Genomic DNA, 20,030 nt, shown 5'->3' on the forward strand with positions numbered 1-20,030 from the left:
AAATTTTAACGGAGAGGACAAATTTGATTCCATATTTAAAATATAAATTCCCTAAAGAAAATGATACCCCAGCCCAAAGGTAGAGTAGGAGCAATTAATTGGACTTAATTATTACGACAAAGGAGGAAGAAAAAAAAGATGTAAAGTCAACGTCACACATGATCGCGCCTTTGCTTAAGCGTAATTCCCTCTATGTTTTTGGTAACAATTACATCAGTTTTTGGTAGGTGAGTCCAAGTAATAACTGGACGTGAAGCAAAATGGGATGGCTAGAGTTGAGTGTGGGGATCATATGGTTTATCTCTGCATTAATCCCTGACGGCGTCGTTTCTAGTTTGGATGTTTCGAATGTCAGCTCCGTTCAGAGAACCATGCTGCTGCCGCTCTTCCCTCCTAAACACACTTCACGGCGTCGACACCTCCGTCAAAGCGCTCGCATGTCTCTCCATGACGATCTCCTCCTTAACGGGTTCCAATTATTACTTCTTCCTCATCTATTTAAATTCACTCTTCATCATCTCTTTTCTACTCCATTTTTACTTGTCCTCTATTGACTTGACATGGCAATTTTACTACTGAATCATCTGAATTGTTAAAATCAATTGAACAAACTTTAAAGTTGTGCAGTCACTTGAAGTTTTCAAACCAATAAATTAATAATAAGGGTAAAATAGGTGTGGAATGGTAAATTATCTCTTAGTTTTTCAAACTGGACAAGTAAAAATGGACGGAGGGAGTAATTTTTGGATCATTTGGTTGGATATAATCTACAATAACCTGTTATAAGCACACAATGAAAATTAGACTAGGTTAACAGTGTGTTGGTGAAATTGTTGAATAACAGTGTCTGTGTTGGATGAAGCAAGTAATATACAGTAAAGGTTAAGATACCTATTAAAAAAAATGATAGTGAAAGAAATCATTTCCCCCAAGTTTTGGTGGAAATGTTTTTCACAGAACACAATTAAATTCTTTATTACTGTAGCAGTTTTTTTGTTTTGTTTTGTTTTGTTGAATGGATTCCAAGTAACATTTGATGCAGATATTATACAACTCATATTTGGATTGGAACACCACCACAGAAGTTTGCTCTAATTGTTGATACAGGGAGTACCCTTACCTATGTTCCGTGCTCCTCTTGTAAGAAGTGCGGCAACCATCAGGTTGGCTCATCTCTCAATCCTTCTTTTTTTTTTTTTCCTGGATAATATTAAAGGTTAGAGATTTATCTTAATTTGCAGTTATGTGTTTTGATAGCTCAATATGCAAATTGAAATTTGAAAATGTTAATGTATAATTTTTAATTTCATAAACGTCTGTTAAAAAGAGGCAGATGCTGTTATGTTTGTGAGGAAATGAGAAATTGATTCCAGGGATGATCAGTTTTTCTCTTTGTACATTAATTAGGTCTAGGATATCAGTTTCCATGTTCTCTTCCTCCTGGCTCTCCAAACCGATAGAACCGGTATGTTCCAGCAAGAACAGGAAATAGATATATTTGATGTCCATTCACATGCAACAGTAGGATGATCTTTTGCCCCTTCAGGATGTATTTTGCAAGAAAAATAAACAGCAATTAAACATGATGTTTTCCCTTCTCAAATTATATCCAGTTAGGATAGTACCTGCCTAGTGGCTTCCCCAACAAAGATTGCTGCCAGTATATTGGCACCTCAGGAATCCATATTGTTAGGGCTGGGATACCATGGCCCTCTCTTGAGGAAGGCATTCTAAAATCTAAAGGCATTTCAGTTTCAAAAAAAATAAAATAAAAAAAAATCTAAATGCATTTATTATAAGGAAAAAGGACATGGACAGGTAAACAAGAACAAGTAGGATAAAAATGTAACCAATTTCCTTCCTAAAAAAATAAATAAAATAATAAATCTAATCAATTTCTACATATTAAAAAAAAAGAGAATGTATTCAATTTCTACATATTAAAAATAAGAGAATGTATTCAATTTCAGCTTCTCTTTGTTGATGAGCTGTAGAATTCCATTACATAATTTCATGATGTTTTAAATATGTTTCTTGCTCATGTTGGCTTCTAACGATAAAGTATCCTACTTGGAGAACAAATATGAGCACTTGAAGTAACTTTATGACTACTAAATTTACTCTGAGACAGCCTATTACTTTTTGTGAGAAATGTTTAATATAGCACTTAGAATCGTATGGCGTTTTGATTTATTTCTTTTGATCGGTGGTACTATGTATGTTGTCTTACTTAGGATCCTAAGTTTCAGCCGGAAATGTCAAGCACTTATCGATCTGTGAAATGTAATAAGGCTTGTCCCTGTGACCATAAGAGGCAGCACTGTATTTATGAGAGACGGTACGCTGAGATGAGTGGAAGTTTCGGGTTGCTTGGAGATGACATCATATCTTTTGGAAATCTAAGTGAGCTCGGACCACAACGAGCTGTTTTTGGATGCGAACTTGAGGAAACTGGTGATCTTTACAGCCAACGTGCTGATGGTATAATGGGCTTGGGTAGAGGTGATGTCAGTATAGTTAATCAACTTGTTGAAAAACATGCAATCAGTGATTCTTTCTCCTTGTGCTATGGAGGAATGGATTTTGGTGGTGGGGCAATGGTTCTTGGTGGAATAAAACCTCCTGCTCACATGGTCTTTACCAAATCAGAAATTGGTCACAGGTATGTATTGGAAATAATTGTTTAAATACATAGGAATGTTAGGTCTCTTCCTAACAAATACACTCGATAAATCTTACGCATTTACTCTAGTCTCGGATGGCAGCCCATACTACAATATTGAGCTGAAGGATATACATGTAGCTGGGAAGCCGCTGAAAATAAATCCGCGGGTTTTTGGTGGAAAACACGGGACTATTCTTGACAGTGGTACCACCTATGCTTACCTGCCAGAAGCAGCATTTGTTGCTTTCAAGAGTGCTGTAAGATATTGTTATCTACATATTCGCCAATGTTTCTGTCAATTTGTTTAATTCATTCTGCCTGAGAAAATGAGTAGTGGCAAATAGCACGCTATTGATGAGCAGAATGTCCCTAAGAAATTAGATTTAGAAAATTTATTCACTTGAATGATGTGTTTTTGATTATGTAAGCCAATCTATTAAGTTTTATGCTATTCAAAGTTCTGTTTGCACCACTGATTGATGAAACGAACCATCATGTTGTTATGTGACGCGGATCAACCTATAGTTGTAGATGCCTGTACATGACTGGTACTGGAACTAAAACCCCTGAGTCAATAATAATTTGTGAGCTATTAATTTGGTAACTACTTCATATTTTTGAAAGAAAAGGAATGAAGGAAGAACCCAAGTATCTCATGATCCTATAACTCCACCGTCTAACTTCTTTCCTGTGATGAGATGGAGGCTATGTACTTTATCAATAAAAGGAGGCCATATATTATGGCCTCCATCCTTGTTTTGCTGCCAGTTACTCTACTATTAATTGACTTAATTTAGATTACGTAACCACTTCTTATAGTGATTTTCCTGTATTAAATTTCTGAATTTGGTAATACATCACACTATATTTTCTTCCAATGATACGGAGTTTGTTGCAAATTTCTTCTTATCTTTGATGTTTTCTTTCCATTGCTTTTGCTGCGTTATATTTAGTGAAGGGAAAAGTGGATTCACTTGTTGTGGATTTATAGAGTATGTTACTAGTGGGTAGTAGGTCACGTCTTTTATGCTGCTTGTCCTTGTGCCAAGGGTCTGCCGGAAACAGCCTCTCTACCTCCCAAGGTAGGGGTAAGGTCTGCGTACACTCTACCCTCCCAGACCCCACTTTGTGAGATTTCACTAGGTATGTTGTTGTTGTTACTAGTGGGTAATATCCGTAAATGCAATTAAGACTTTTCCTATCTGGAATGAACCTCTCCAACTTTTCTTTTCAGATACGGAAAGAGCTTCGTTCTCTAAAACAGATCAAAGGGCCCGATCCTAGTTTTAAGGATATCTGCTTTTCAGGTGCTGGAAGGTATTATAAGAAGAGGAAACTACTTTGACGTCTATGATTTTCTTGTTTAAATTTGTTTTCTTCCTATTTCTGGTGTAACCCATATTGTTTAATATCTCATATATTCCAGTGACATATCGCAACTGTCAAAGAACTTCCCTTCTGTTGATATGGTATTCAGCGATGGAAATAAACTAACTCTCTCTCCTGAAAATTACTTGTTCCAGGTAGGCATCTTATTCTGCTTTTGTACTTTCCTAACGATCTTGCCCAACGCTATTTTGGCATCAGATGTACTGGCTTCTTTTTCTTTTTACTATTTTGTATTGATTATTTGACTCCTTTTCCATTGTACTTGTATCCTATAAAGCACTTCAAAGTACGTGGTGCTTATTGCCTAGGAATTTTCCCGAATGGAAAGAATCCAACTAGTCTTCTTGGAGGTATTTCTCACTACTTGACAAGGTTCATCTTCCTAATCTTCCGTGCTGAAACATGCATGCTTTTGATTGCAACAGGAATCGTTGTACGCAACACTCTTGTAACTTATGATCGTGAAAACGAAAGAATTGGTTTTTGGAAAACTAATTGTTCTGAGTTATGGGACAGACTCAATTTATCTCCTCCACCTCCACCTCCACCTCCACCTCCACCACCGCTTTCAGGCTTGGATAACCCAAACTCCTCTGTGCATATGTCTCCTTCACCAGCTCCTAGTGGACCTCCTGGGTACGATATACCTGGTATGAATGGACAGCTTTTCTCTACATAGTATTTCTACTGGAAGGTTACTCTGCCCATTAGGGTGCTGTCATACCTGGAACTGCTTTTGTTCTAGCATTCTACTTGGAAGTTCTGAATCTGTTTTCTAATAGATTAATACAATTTTTCGTCTTCAAAAATATAAAACAAATAGATCAATAAAATTGTTTCCTTTCAATTTTCGAATGATACTGTGGTTTATGGTTTCTCTTATGAAAGTGAGGATCCAGTTTAGATTTGCATCATGCTGATATTTGATGTGTTGCCTTTGATTAAATCACTTTTCGACAATCCACATTCTGTCTCTCCCTTAGGTCCAGGAATGCTGCTGTCTTTATAAATTATAATCCCATCCAATTTGACATTTGACCTTCCACCCAGGTTGTAAAATCATCTTGTTTCCCTGGCATTCCAAACTTCCTAAGAAGAGCAACTGCTTGCTTAAAATTGTTCTGGTGTCATAACATTCTCAAGTTGGAGAAAGTCTTAATTAAACTGGAAATTTCTAATAACAAGTAACAACTTCACAGAATTCTTGATTTAATTAAACTGGAAATTTGTAATAACAACTTCACAGAATTCTTGATTTAATTAAACTGGAAATTTCTAATAACAACTTCACAGAATTCTTGATGTAATTAAACTGGAAATTTCTAATAACAACTTCAAAGAATCCTGAAAGCCTTACTGAAAACCTTTGGTCCCCTTTTATCCCTTTTCCACTTTTTGCCCAACTCTTCGATTTTGACCTTGGGTTTTAATTTGTCGAGCTTGCAAATTTACTCAGAGCTTAAATGGGCTAGATAATCTTAACAGTTCTGTCAATTCACAGCTCATGTGATTGGTGCGTGCCAATTTCCAAAGCAGTGTGTTCGTCTTTTTGGGATATTTTAGTGGACAACAGTATTATTCTTAAAAGACAAGATACAAATATGTCGTGGGTTAGCTAGTTTTGCTTATTATTGGACTACATTTGTAAAGTTTGATAATTGAAGGTTTAATGTATAAAGTTGAATAGTTGAAGGACCTAAAGTACAAAAATATGCTATAATCAAGGGACGAAAATGGCGTTTCTAATAATTACAACAACTGATACCAATTGAACATGAATTGGCCATATGCCCACTGTCTGAAATTGGCTCCACTAAGTTCTAGTAACTAATTGTCAAATTTCTTGTGAATTGTGTGACATGACTACTCCGAACAATGACGAGCATGAGAATTTTGTGGTAACTTCCTTAAGGGAAGGAGTGGCAATCTCAAAAGAATTTCTTGCATAAAAATTTCCTGTTTTCATTGTTAAAACATAGCTATGTTTTGCATTTTATTTCTATTTGATGTACCTCTTCTATGTTTGCATAATCTCAATTGAGTTGACTTTATCGGCTGAAAAAGTTTTCGACATTTCATTTAGTTTTGCAAGTGTTAGTCACTTTTTCCTTCTTGATTACATCTATTTCACAAACTTAAGCAACATTCCGGTGCAGATATGATAGCTACTGAAGTTGGATAATTCCATTACAAATAGTTATGATTGTTATCAAATTCATCTTTGATCTCAAATTGCAGGGGAGATTAAAATTGGGCTCATTACATTTTACTTGTCACTAAGTGTCAACCCCTCAGAGTTGAAGCCACGCATTCCAGAACTTGCCCATTTCATTGCCCAAGAGTTGGATGTTAATGTTTCACAGGTAGTTTGGTTTTATTGTGATAATTTTCGCGGAGCCTCTATTTTCTCTTTGATAAGTAACACATTTATTTCATCAAAACAGCATTGAGGAAATGGGGGTCTTGGATGTCTATATTTTGGTATAAAGGGAATGTCTGAGATTTATTCTTTCTAAGGGGGTCTATGATGCCTGGCTATAGTATAGTCCAAATTAGACTGAGAAGTAAGAGCTTGTGATTGAAGTTTGTTGTGCTTGTGGGGTGGGGGAGGGTTTGGATAGGTAAATTCTCTTTTCTGTGTGCTAAGTAGCAAGTTTTGACAACCTACAAAACATTAGCACAAAAATGGCTATGCAGAACTTGCGGTTTGTGAAGTTATTTTTAAGACAACCTTTTTATTAGTTCTGCAAAGGCAGTTAAACTTATCATATGTTCACCTATAAAAAGAAGACCTTTTTATTAGTATGGTATAGCTTGGATCAGAAAAAACTTCAAAACTAGAGCTTCAGAAAGATTACCTTATCTTATAGCATTACAGTTTAAATATGAATGTCTGATTTTGTTTATGTTACCCAACTGGTCTTGATATGGCAATTATCTATGCCTTAACCTCAAGCACTATTGGGAAGCCAGACGAGTTCTCTGTAACCATCGGCTAGAAGATTCATCAAGGATTGACTATTCTTATGATGATCCTTAAACCTATGGCAACTCAACACTTTTATCCGGATTGTACTGACTATTCTTTCAAGTAGGTTGAGTTAACTTTCTTGCACATGATGATGTCACTTGCGTTGCAGATTCGCTTAATGAACTTTTCGAGGAAGGGAAATGATTCCCTCACTAAATGGGCCGTCTTTCCAGCAGGATCTACCAACTCTATGCCAAATGCCACTGCAATGGTGACTTAGTGTTCTAGAATATGTATTGCTATCCTTTGAGTTGAAGAATGTGAATTTACTCATGATATCTGCATGCAGGAAATAATAAGCAAGTTGGATGAACAACACCCACATCTACAGGATTCCTTTGGAAGTTATAAATTGTTTGACTGGCACATTGAACCTCCATCAAAAAGGTATGCAAGCCATTGCTGCTGCTGCTTCTTTCACTAATTCCTCTGCTTGTCTTCACTCTTACAGTTCTTTATTCTCTTTTTTCTCTTGCTCACCATTCCCTTTCCATGTATAGTTTCATCTCTTTAGCGTCCTTGCATGCTGTGCTAGTAGTATGATATTACATCCTTAATTTGACATGGTTTTAATGTTTTAGGAAGCTTTGGCCGCGAAACTACTTAGTCCTAGTGGTACCATTTTTAGTTATTTTGATAGTTGGACTATCAGCTCCTGTTGGATGGTTAATTTGGAGGCGAAGGCAAGAATCAGCTCTTCCTTATGAACCGGTCGGAAGTGTTGAAACTGTTGCCCATGAGCAAGAACTGCAACCACTAAAATGATAGGAATTATTTGCTTTGGACGATTCATGGTAAAAAGGAATTTTTGAAGTGAAACTGTTGATCTTCTGCAGAGTAATAGAGGAAAATATAGGATTTGGACTTTATGGGATTCAGTTCGAAATTCTACACATCCCATTTGATGTAGCGGGTTCGAAATTATTTGTACTTATTTAGTAAATTCTTAACACCTGTACATGGTCTGAGCCAAAGTTACTCGTTTTGGATGAAGCCATAACATATACGCTATACATACATACATCCTGATCTTTTAACCTCTGTAACAAGTTGAATCAAAGTGAAGAATTACACCGGTCACAGATGTCAGTATCACTTTCGTATGTGAATGTTTTAGATAACACGAAATTAGGTTGCCATTGCTGTTGGACGCACTCTATCTCTGTCTCTTTGAACAACCTAGGTGAGTTAGCTGGTCGGGAAGGTTAGTTTACACTTCTATGTAGTTCGGAAGTTAATTCAGCGTGATTGCGTTGTTCATGTCAGTTTATGCACGCATAAATTATTCCATCAGGTACCTGTATTATTTTACCAGCTTAAATACACCGTAACTCTGTTTATGAGAACTCTGGTAGGTAGAAAGAAAGAATTGATTTTTTTTTTCCTTCTTTTTTATACTCATACTAGGATTCGAAAAGAACCTGAAATCCGAGTATAACACTAGCATGGGTAATAGAGAGTTGTAATCCATGCATCTCAGTTCTCGTTTTCTATCACGTCTTTCGATGTCTGAGTAGACATTCCGTCCAAATGTAAGAATCTGATAAATATCTGTAGGGAAGCTGACGATTGTATACATCTTAGTTTGCATGCATAAAGAACTTGCTTGGCTATGCTGCCGTGATCCTCAACTATTGAAGAGAAGTTATAATCGTCATTGTATTCTCCCTATAAAATCCCTTGTATTCAACATTATCCATGTTATACTTGCTCCTACTCAATCACTAAGACGACATGTAACTATTCATTACCTATGATCTCCTAAGAGGTTATGGACGAAGGGGCTCAATGCATCGATGATTTTCAGATCGTTCACCATCAATAAATACAAATTCTTTTTACAGTATATATCCTCTTCTTTCCAGTGTTTCATTGTAAAGCAAAAGCGAGGAGACAAAATAGATGGGCTATCCTTTCACTTTGTTGGAAGAGAAAACAATAAAATAGACATTGCTGAACCATTTTTGAAAAATACTATTCACAAAAGCTCCAATCAAAGTCTTTACTTTCTTTGGAGAAAAGAAAAAATTACACACCATATTATGTTGTTTTTTACGGGATTGACACGATTCAAGGGATATTTTCTACATTAAAATAACTAATTTGTCAACTTTTTTGAATATTTTGGAGAGATAATATCTCATATGGTGACTCAAATATGGACAGTTCACTCAGAAAGTCACTTAATTATGAGTTGTTCACTCAGAAAGTCACTGAACTTTGTTTTCTAACCAGAAAGTCACTCAATTATGGGTAGTTCACTCAGAAAGTCACTCAACTATGGGTAGTTCACTCAGAAAGTCACTCAACTTTGTTTTCTAACTAAAAAATCACTCAACTATTGGTGTTTCACCTACGAAGTCACTCAACCTATTTAAGTGATTTTTTAATTACATTTTGTTGATTGTTATTTAAAGCCAAAATAGTAAGTGCTCATTTTAACCATTTTATTGACCCACCCACTTGACCCGACCCATTAAAAATATATTGACTAAGATCTTTTCTTTTTATCCCTCATTCCCTCCTAATTTCTGTCTGCATTAAAATTTTTGTACTTTTCTGTTTGCATTAAAATTTTAAGTAACTTATATTTAAAAAAATTAATATGCAGGTCACATCTCGTACAATTTAATTGTCTAAATGCCTTCAGATTCTTATGCTGAGATATTATTTAGAGTAAGCACAAGGTGGAGGTTGACTTTGAAAAGGAAACATCTTGACAATTTCAACAATGGCACAAAATAATATTTTTCTTGGAAAACTTATTATTATTTAATATTTGGTTAAAGTATAAGTTCAATCGAAAGAAAATAAAGCAAAAATGGACAAATTACTGATTAAGGATGACGAATGCACGTATGCCTCACTATCTTTAAGGAATTCAAGCAACAATTTTTTTTTTTTTTTAGTGAATATGTTGGAAACTAGTTCTTGGTCTTGGTCAAATTATGAGAGAAATTAGGAGGGAATGAGGGTAAAATAAAAGGTCCTGATCAATATATTTTTAATGGGTTGGGTCAATAAAATGGTTAAAATTGGTACTTTTTTATTTCTTACTATTTTGGCTTTAAATAACAATCAACAAAATGTCATTAAGAATCACTTCAATAGGTTGAGTGAGTTTGTAGGTGAAACACCAATAGTTGAGTTATTTTTTTGTTAGAAAACCAAGTTGAGTGACTTTCTGAGTGAACTACGCATAGTTGAGTGACTTTCTGGTTAGAAAACAAAGTTGAGTGACTTTCTGAGTGAAATACCAATAGTTGAGTGATTTTCTGGTTAGAAAATAAAGTTGAGTGACTTTCTGAGTGAAATACCAATAGTTGAGTGATTTTCTGGTTAGAAAACAAAATTGAGTGACTTTCTGAGTGAACTACCCATAGTTGAGTGACTATCTGAGATATTATCTCATATTTTGGACAGAGCCAATAATTAAAAAGCATAGTCGAAGTTTCGACAGAGAGAAATTACCAAACCCAGAACATTGCGACTGAGTAGGCAATCTCCCCTCCTTTTGGCGAGGTGTGAGGTTACTCTACTCCATGAGATTGAACAAAAGATTAATTAGCAGTACTGCATGCCCTAGATAGGGAGATTAAATACTAGGGAGAGCAGATCTAGTCATAGTCAAAAGTGAAACGAAAGTGCAAGCTTAATTAAGTCAATAATTTTTTCATCAGATGAATGAAAGAATGTGGATATTCGAGTTATTGTGCATATTGTCATATGTTTTACCTGTGCATATTGGTTGGAATTCGGAAAATAACACATTGTGTCTTTATCATAAGCTGAAGCCAAATATCGTGCAATTAATAAGTTTTTTAAATTAATTTGGTTGGTTCGGTCATTGTGTAATTTTTGCAAACTTCCTCACAAAATCATTGATTGGAGTTGTGCATCATGTACTTCTTAGCAAGTTGAGGAGGTGTTGAGGGATAAATCAACCCAACGTCTAAGTGTATTCAGGCGACTCAACTTAATTAGTAGCACCATTTCATTTTAATTGTTTATATAGGGGCTCAACTCACGTATATATTTATTTCAGTGCATTCTTTCTTTGGTACATGTGTGACGTGTTAGTAGCTTCTAGATAAAATCAGGGGTGACTCGACTATAAGGTCAATAAAGAAATCGCTTGGGGCTCCAATTTTTTTGGGGCCTCATTTTTTCCTTAAAAATGTATTTTATATATAAACTGTTGCCTCAACTGAAAGAAGTTTTTCTAAATTAAAATTGATAAAATCTTATCTAAGATCAGTAATGTCTCAAGAGAGACTGAATGGATTAGATGTATTATCAATTGAAAAGGAATGTTAGAACAAATCGATTATAAAACAATAATTAACGACTTCGCATCTGAAAAAGCTAGAAAAATAGACGTTAAATAAATATATAGATGACGATTTTTTATTTTTATAAAAAATTAGGGCCTCTATTTGAAGTTTGGCTTTAGGCCCCCAATGTTGTTGAGACGGCCCTCGATAAAATAAGGGACGTGTACATAGATACGGGATTGTTTTTTGGGAAAAGGACATATATGGCCGGTCTGCCATAAATAATCCCACCCTCTAACCCAATTTTTCCCAAACCCAAATTATACCCACTAAACTAATTCCATCCATTAGCCAAAACTTAAATAAGACAATTTTCAAATAAAAACCCAAACACAAAAATGTTTGAGGTGATTTTTATATATAATATGTGTCATTTATGTATAAAATATGTATCAGTACCTATCTGAAATGTATAGAATCTGTATAAAATATGAATCGCTAAGGTATGTATCATTTTTGTATATAATATGTATCATTTGTGTATATAACGTGTATCAGCACAGTGCAACTGCCCTGTATGGAATAGAAAATTGTATCATTTTTGTATATGATATGTATCATTTTTTGTATAGAAAGTGTATATATAATTCCAGCATGTGTATATAAACTGTATCAGTCTTGTATAGAAAGTGTACCATACGTATAAAAAATGTATAATAGAAACCGTATCATTGTGGTATATAATATGTATGTATATGTAAAAAAAATATCATATCATTATTGCATAATATGTGTATAATAAATGTATAATTAACGTATAATTTATGTAAAATAAATGTATGGTTAATTCCAGCATATGTATATAAAATGTATAATTTTTGTATATAAAGTGTATATATAGTCCAACATATGTATATATGCTGTAGCAGCCTGGACTGTTGGGCCGGCCAGCCTTGACATTATTTTGGGCCGACCGGCCATTTTTTGGGATTATTTTGGGCCAAGCGGACTCCTGAGGGTATTAGGCCCAAATATTGGTCAAATGTGACATTACTTTGGGCCATTGGACGCATAGTGTCTTTTCCCCTTGTTTTTTCAGTAATTGAGAGAGTCTGATTTTCCTCTCTCTAATTTATTTTCTTCTCTCAAACGAATAAACCCTAATTTTTTTTTCTTCCAGTTTTCATCTATAACTGTTAGGTTTTTACAACATGAAAAGCTAGTGGGTTTGTCTTTTATTTTCAATATGTTGGGACGTTGTATTCCATGTCATTCTTACCTAGATGAGCTAGATGCTCGTGACTCTGTGGATGGGCTTAAAACCTCGTAGTTCAATTATGTATTCGAGCTTAGATTACGAATTTGGTTACTGGCCTTCAAATGCTGAATCATATAGTTGTTTGCTTGATAAATTTTGCGATTTGAATAGTTATGTTAAAGAATGATTCGCTCGGGAAGGAATTGCTGCATGTCGATTACCAATTCTTGAAATTTTGGATCGTGACTCTATTTTGCACTAGTATCTTAAATAACACACACATTATATATCACACGAATTGGCTATGTCAACTAACAATTTTTTGTCATAATCTTGTTTGAACTGGCGGAAACATATGAGATGGTCACCATCTTCTCTTTATTCAAAAGTCAAAATACAATAAAGCATCGTAAGCAACCATATCATTTTCCAAATATTTGGACAACAATAAAGGTCACTAATTATGACATAGAGTAGTAACAGAAATTATTTGATCAAAGACATACACAAACATTGACAAAGTAAACATAACATGCATGCATGAGATCGATGGTGGGGCAATCAACGAGACAATACTTATTCCACTCGATCGATCACTAGACTTGCAATCACCGTCTAGATAGCACAATACATGCCCGTTCCTCCCCAACCAGACTTGCAAGTCTTGCAAAGCCAGCCTTCACTGCAATCACTGTTTGATCCGCACGATGTATTGCATGTTATTCTCGCATTAACTTGGAATTGAAGTGTCCGCTTAAACGCTGAAACATCCGTGGGCATGTCCCGGGAAGCCATTGCTTGCAGCTTTCGTGAACCTGCAGATACAGTAACTGCACATCGCAAATATAGCCAATATTATAAGCATAATTTAAAATACAACATATGCTAGCTAGCTAGGACGCATGCATGCATAATGCGCATATATAAATTCAAATAGCTAGTGAAGAAGGAATAGGTCACTACACCAAAATAGGCTTTTAGTGACAATATATTTTCCTTTTAACGGCAATAGTTATTGCCACAAAAACAATTACCAGCAATTGATTAATGCCATTAGATCGAAGGTCGCTAAAGCCTTTAGCGGCATTTAGCTTGGTATTGCCGGTAATAATTGATTCTAGAATATAATTAGCGGCAATTAAATTATTGCCGCAAATTAATTGCCGCTAAAAGCATATTTTGTTGTAGTGGGTGAAGCAATATAATGAACCTGTAGTTGCAACAAGGACAACAATCAAGAAAAAAACAAATTTCACTTGTGAAGCCATTAATTTGTGATGCTACTAAAGTGCTAAGGTGGTACAGATGAATATAGTGGGAAACAAGAAATGTGTATATGGTGCTGGTGCTGTTATCTCTTGATATTGACTTGTATTTATAGACACCCATTAGCCAAAATATTCAATTTTATTCTTCCTATCCTAATGAAACCAATAATGCACCCTAGTCTTAAGCATTAATTTATCAATTAATATATATGATTAAGTGGCTTTTAAGTAATTAGTTACGTTGATACACTGGCCACCGAAGCAACCAATATTGCATAAGTCATCTCGCGAATATACAATACTTTTATTTAACGAATTTCTCCATTTCAATGCTTTAAATTTCGAGACTTTATGAGTTAAATATTTTAAATGGGAAAGAATCCCTAGAATGTAGTCGATACCTGATATGTGCTAGTTGGAGGCAGTGGTGGATCCAGGATTTTCATTCAGGGATTAAAAAAAAAATAACAAAAACTAAATATAAAAATTAATGTTGTCGATGGGAATCGAACCTAGGAGCTAAAGACAATTTTGAACATCCTGGATCGCTTAAGCTAACCTTTTGCATTTGTTCAGGATATTCAAAAGTTAATATATGTACATAAACACAGAAAATCTACCCTATATATACACTGTATTTTTTGCCGAGGGTGTTGGGGTGAACACCCTCAGCACCCTCTAGATCCGCCCCTGGTTGGAGGTACACGATGTACGAGCAAACTGGCCCGAACACTACGACTATAAAAATAATGTAGCATGGTGGTGACGTCGCATCTCACACAAGATTTGATGGTGGAAGCATCAACTGAGTTAATTGACCCCTACATGGTAATTGGACAACGTGTAAATTGGCCTTTATTTTAAAAAAAAAACAAATTTGTCATTTAGATCTCGATCAGAAACTTCCAAGAATCGTGCAAATCCCATATCATGCATGTCAGAAGTATAAATATAGGCAGTGGGACCAAGCTAGCTGAAATTGTCTATCTAAATTTTACTAGTGAACTTGTTTGATGTCGTAGTAATTTTAAATTATCTTATCTAAATTTCCATTCCGGTGAGTTTTGGAAAACATTTTACTTTCTCTTTTTAAATTTTGAAATAAGAAATTAAAAGAATAGTCGTGTTAAGTTTAATTAAAAGAATAGCTATGCTCGGTTATTTTACAGGATTGGGTTGTTAGAATGGATGAATCAGGTTCTTTAAATTAGATCAAATTCACGGGAGCGGCTCCCCTCCGATATAGCTCCTGTCAAATTTGTCAAGTACACTCTTAATTTGATTACACCTGTTGCTTTTCAGATCTAAAAGTCAATATTTATTTCATTAAATACAATCCCTAAACCATGGTTAAAGTTCATTAGTTATATATTTAATTCGTTTTCCTTATATGTAGGCAAAAATCTTGATGTGATAAGTTCTCTCTGGTTTTTTGATCTGCAGACTTGATGTATTACCCTTTTTTTTTTTTTGTACTTTGATAAAAGCAAAGCGTGGTCAGTTTATTTAGTAATAGCGAGTTAGTTCAATTCTCACACTAAATTACTCCAACACAATTGATGAGTATTTAATTTAAACGGGCTTGGAATTTGTGGTGATAGTTTATCAATTTTTGAAGACTTAATAATGCAATTACTGAAGGATGAAAAACATTTACACTCCATACTTTTGTTTTAAAATCAAACTCCATTCTCAATTTTACACTATAGATATTCTCCCTCGTTGTTTATACAAAGTCTATTCATCTTTAACCATTTCAATTCTCCATCTATGTAATAATTCTTTATATTATATGTAGTTCTTTATTTGAATTTGTTACAACAGCTAACACTATCCTTTATGACTGTTATTTTATTATTACATGCATTAAGTATCTACTCTCTCCGTTCACTTTTATTTCGCTTCTCGAGTGTCAAATACATGAACTTTGACTAACATTTTAAGATGTAATTTATCATCATATTAATATGAGAAAAATTGTAACTTATAGTATTTTCCGTATAATTTTTGAATAACCAAATTTTAATTTTAAAATATTGAATTAATCTAATTCAATTTAGTTATGAAGATTAGTCAAATTGACTCTCGAAAAGCGAAATGTGACAAGTAAAAGTTGATAATATAAGAATAAAATAAGCATTTTAAAATAGATAATTGAGGGAAGAATATCAATTATTTAAAATTGAAGGGGATAGTTTGATGTCTAAAATCAAAATTTGCTAATGTAAATGATTTTCACCCAATAATAAACGGAAGAAAAATCATGAAAATTATAAATATAAAAACAGAAAGCTGATCCCAGAGAATAAGGGAAAATAGAGAATTTATCACTGCAAGATTTTTGGCAATATATAAGGAAAACGAATAAATATAAAACTAATGAGCTTTAACCATAGTTTATAGGTTGTATTAGATTAATTAAATATTGACCCTTGTATTTGAAAATGGACAGGTGCAATCAAATTAAGAATGCACTGGACAAACTGGACAGAACCTACACTGGAGATGGTCCACTTCCAAATTCATGTGAACCATTAAATTAAGAAATTTTTACATGATGTAGCTAACTATATGAGGTATTTAAGTATAATAACTATACACTTGAAATAAATCACAATACGTAGTTATAGTGTATATTGCAATTGCCCAATGTAGCTATATCGTATTCACGCATCAAAAAGTTCAGATTTCAAAGGTACGGAAACCCCCGTCTTCCTCTCCACTCTATCACATCTGGACACCGACGGAGGTGACCCCTAACCCCCACCGGCCCATGTCGAACCCTCTGCCGACCCCCTCCTTCGATTTTTCTTTTTTACCACACACTCTAGACTCCTCTATTCCTCAAATCTGTTTTTTCTAATGTATTCACGGTATCTTAATACACTGTATTTGAGTGTTGTGGAAGAGCAGGTTCGTCAGAGAGGACAAAATTTTGCCGGAGCAAGGGAGAGAGAGCACGGCCAGATCTGAAAATAGTTGTATTTCTCAAATCTGGATTTGATTGTATTTTGTATTTTGAAAATAGTTGTACATATTTCTCAAATTTTGCCCCTCGTAGCTATATTATATTCTTCATTTTCTCTTGTATTTCTATAACTCTGAAGGAGAAAAATGTATACTTAAATACATCTGAATACATACGAAACATGTAAAACATAGCTGTATTTGACTAACTGTATTTTAGAACTATGTATTTGAATACACATAAATACATGCAAAATAGCTAAAAAGTAGCTGCGAACTGTAATTAAGAAAATAATAGCCATAGTTGATTAGAAGCCTAGAAACTATAGTTATTTATGTAAGTTACTCTTAAATTAATGACATATGTTCAATTAAAAGACTCATTAATGTTATGTCATGGCCCCGTTAAATGATGAGCATTTTAAGCCTAAAAAAATGTTAAGAGCAACTATATATGATTCAATAGGTGGAAAAAATGGTATTTTTAAGCCTAAAATAACACTAATGACATTTATGATCCAATAGGGAGGATGGCAAATGATATTTTGAAATTATTTCTAATACGTTAAAGACATTTTTAAATCTTTTTCCTAAATTAAGTATGTTATATAAAAACTGTGATTTCACATGTCATTACTGTGAAAGCCTTTTTTTTTTAATAAGACATGCACTAATATGTGAATTAGTAATTAAATTCAAGAAGAAAACAAAAAAGAAGTTAATACAAACAAAACAAGAAAAAGATTAAAAATATGACCCATGCACAACACGGGACACAACATCTAGTTTTCATATATACTTGTACACTTTTCACTTTAGTTTGGCCAATTCACTAAATACTCAAAATAAAAATAAAAAATCAACTAGCTACTTTTATTTCTTGATATTCTGCTTCCAAAGATCATACAAAAGTAGAGCATTATAGGAAAGCAAAAAGCACATATGCAGGTAATGTGACCTGCAGCATTTAGCTCCTATAGGAGCAAAAGCATTAAGGTGCCAACAACCAACATGCACACAGCTAGGAAAAAAACCTAGTTAGGCTGCTAAGAATTAAGTACATCTTCTTGGATTGTTTGTGATGTTTACGTTATGTATAATTGTTTTTCTTAGGTGAAGAGATTGAGTCACTTGTATGTACACGTAATTAGTGCACTTTTACTTAGTATAATTATCAATATATATATATATATACACACACACACACGCTTATAAATCACTAATACACTTTTACTTAATGAGATTATCAATTTATAAGTTGATCAATCATCAACATTTACGGAAGGAGAAATTACATCCGTAGACACGGTGGGTGTTAAGTAACATATACAATTTCCAAAAGTGGTTGTAAAAGAAGAACCCCTGCTATCCCCCTTCCCCCATATCCAACATTCGTTTGAAGTCTCAGCATTTCTTATTCTTCCAAAATCTTAATATATACTCAGCTCCATCTTCCACTAATGTAATTTCTCCTTCCGTATCATTCCACAACTCAAGTTCTGGGGACCTACCACCGGGATTATGCTCCATCAACTCTTTTAATGCAGTTACCACCGCTTGATACACTTCATCACCATAGTCAATCTTTAGACCCTTCAATTTTGCATCATCTTCATTAACTACTTCCTGAGAAATCAAAAGTAAATAAAAATTGGAGTTGAAAATAAAGATGAAAATGTAACCATACATGCATGATTAGGAAAGAATTACAGTATACACATAGCAGATATAGTTAAAAGTGCACGCACCACATATATGTATGCCTCCCAAGTTTCACCCTTTGGATAAACACGTATGGATTCCAGTTTAAATCCCCCAAATTAGTCTCCCACAAGCAATATAGTTCATTTGCTTTCGCTGCTACTTCTTTGTTGTTAGAGTTGTAAAATGTTGCCGCAAAAGCATGAAATGGTTTTTTATCGAGCTTCCCCATTAACTTGACGAGGATAGAACAAGCTGGCCTCTCCTTTAGACCTCTAATTAGTTCTTTCTGAGCGACTTGCATCTCGTCATTTGCAAGTTTAACCTTTGTAAGGTAAACTTGTTGCAGCTCTTCCATATGTTCAATTGTTTCCTAAGCCAACTCCAGTTTCTCCTTAGTGGAGCTCCTCTTCCATTTCCATGAGTCTCGTGATCACTTTGATTTAATCTTTATGCTGAAGATTAACTTCTATCAACAAACTAATTGTGAATGAAATAATTTGAAACAACTCATGATTGGGGTTTATTACTTCTTTCTTGAAACACAATTTTTTTTGAAGATGCACGTGCCATGCACGCAAAAATATGATACTGGTTGGAATAAAATTTGACTCTGATGAGTATCATATTTATGTTGGCTTCTCATGATCACTTCGAGGGCACCTTTCAAGTGATCAGTTTGCAACTTTAATGATTGGTGATCAACATATTTTGCTTCCAACTCCTTATCAAGTTGTTCATTTTTTCTCTGGAGAGTGCAGGTAATGAAAAATGCAATGTGGAGACTACGTATATACAAAGTAAACTAAAGGCTAAAGGCTCTGAGAAATGGCATAGCCAATGGTGTAGAGAGATCATTGAGGATGTCCATGAACAAGAAACTTCCCATCAAAATTTCAATTATATACATTATACACTAATCATTATCTAAAAAAGATTAAAAATGTCTAACTGAAATATTTTATGAATAACAGTATCTTTTAATTCGAACTATGTACTCTAGCTCATTTATTTTTCGGCTTATAAACTAGATATTTTTAGGCTCTTACATTTCAGTTGGAACTCATTATAACAAGCAAGAAAGTTTGCAGGTTTTGTTTTTCTTCAATATTTAGTTCATTCAATCCTTGTTCTTCACAAAATCAAATTATCTTTTTTTTTCCTGCTCATACCATCTATCTATTCTGCCAAATATCATGAGTATTAAATAATTGAAGTTGCATATCTTTTTCACATTTTCTATCATTTCACGTAAAAATATAAATGAATTAGTATTAAAAAAAAGTTTAGGCCTCTTACTAAGGTATTCCCTGATCGATCAATGGTATTAAAAGACTAAAATTAATTCATTCATTCAAAAAGGAAATTTTCGTAGACAAGGTGGGTGTTAAGTAACGAATACAATTTCCAAAAGTGGTTGTAAAAGAAGAACCCCGGCTATCTCCCTTCCCCCATATCCAGCATTCGTTTGAAGTCT

The 20,030-nt window shown here is 34.2% G+C and overlaps 1 protein-coding gene across 2 annotated transcripts; it reads left to right on the top strand.

The window, feature by feature from the left end:
- The first annotated feature begins 82 nt into the window (after window positions 1–82).
- LOC132645163 (aspartic proteinase 36-like) lies at window positions 83–8,180 on the top strand. 2 transcript variants are annotated; one of them, XM_060361963.1, is made up of 12 exons: window positions 83–469; window positions 1,043–1,163; window positions 2,235–2,662; window positions 2,766–2,922; window positions 3,900–3,982; window positions 4,092–4,188; window positions 4,332–4,404; window positions 4,480–4,704; window positions 6,293–6,417; window positions 7,195–7,296; window positions 7,375–7,472; window positions 7,667–8,180. In XM_060361963.1, the coding sequence occupies exons 1-12, from the start codon at window positions 261–263 to the stop codon at window positions 7,848–7,850; spliced, it is 1,902 nt and encodes a 633-aa protein (XP_060217946.1). In that variant the 5' UTR covers window positions 83–260; the 3' UTR covers window positions 7,851–8,180. The 2 variants fall into 2 exon arrangements, with proteins under 2 accessions (XP_060217946.1, XP_060217947.1); XM_060361964.1 differs by having other exon boundaries at window positions 330–469; window positions 1,083–1,163.
- Window positions 8,181–20,030: the final 11,850 nt, after the last annotated feature.

Source organism: Lycium barbarum, chromosome 6 (genome assembly GCF_019175385.1).
Source record: "Lycium barbarum isolate Lr01 chromosome 6, ASM1917538v2, whole genome shotgun sequence".
Classification (NCBI taxonomy): domain Eukaryota; kingdom Viridiplantae; phylum Streptophyta; class Magnoliopsida; order Solanales; family Solanaceae; genus Lycium; species Lycium barbarum.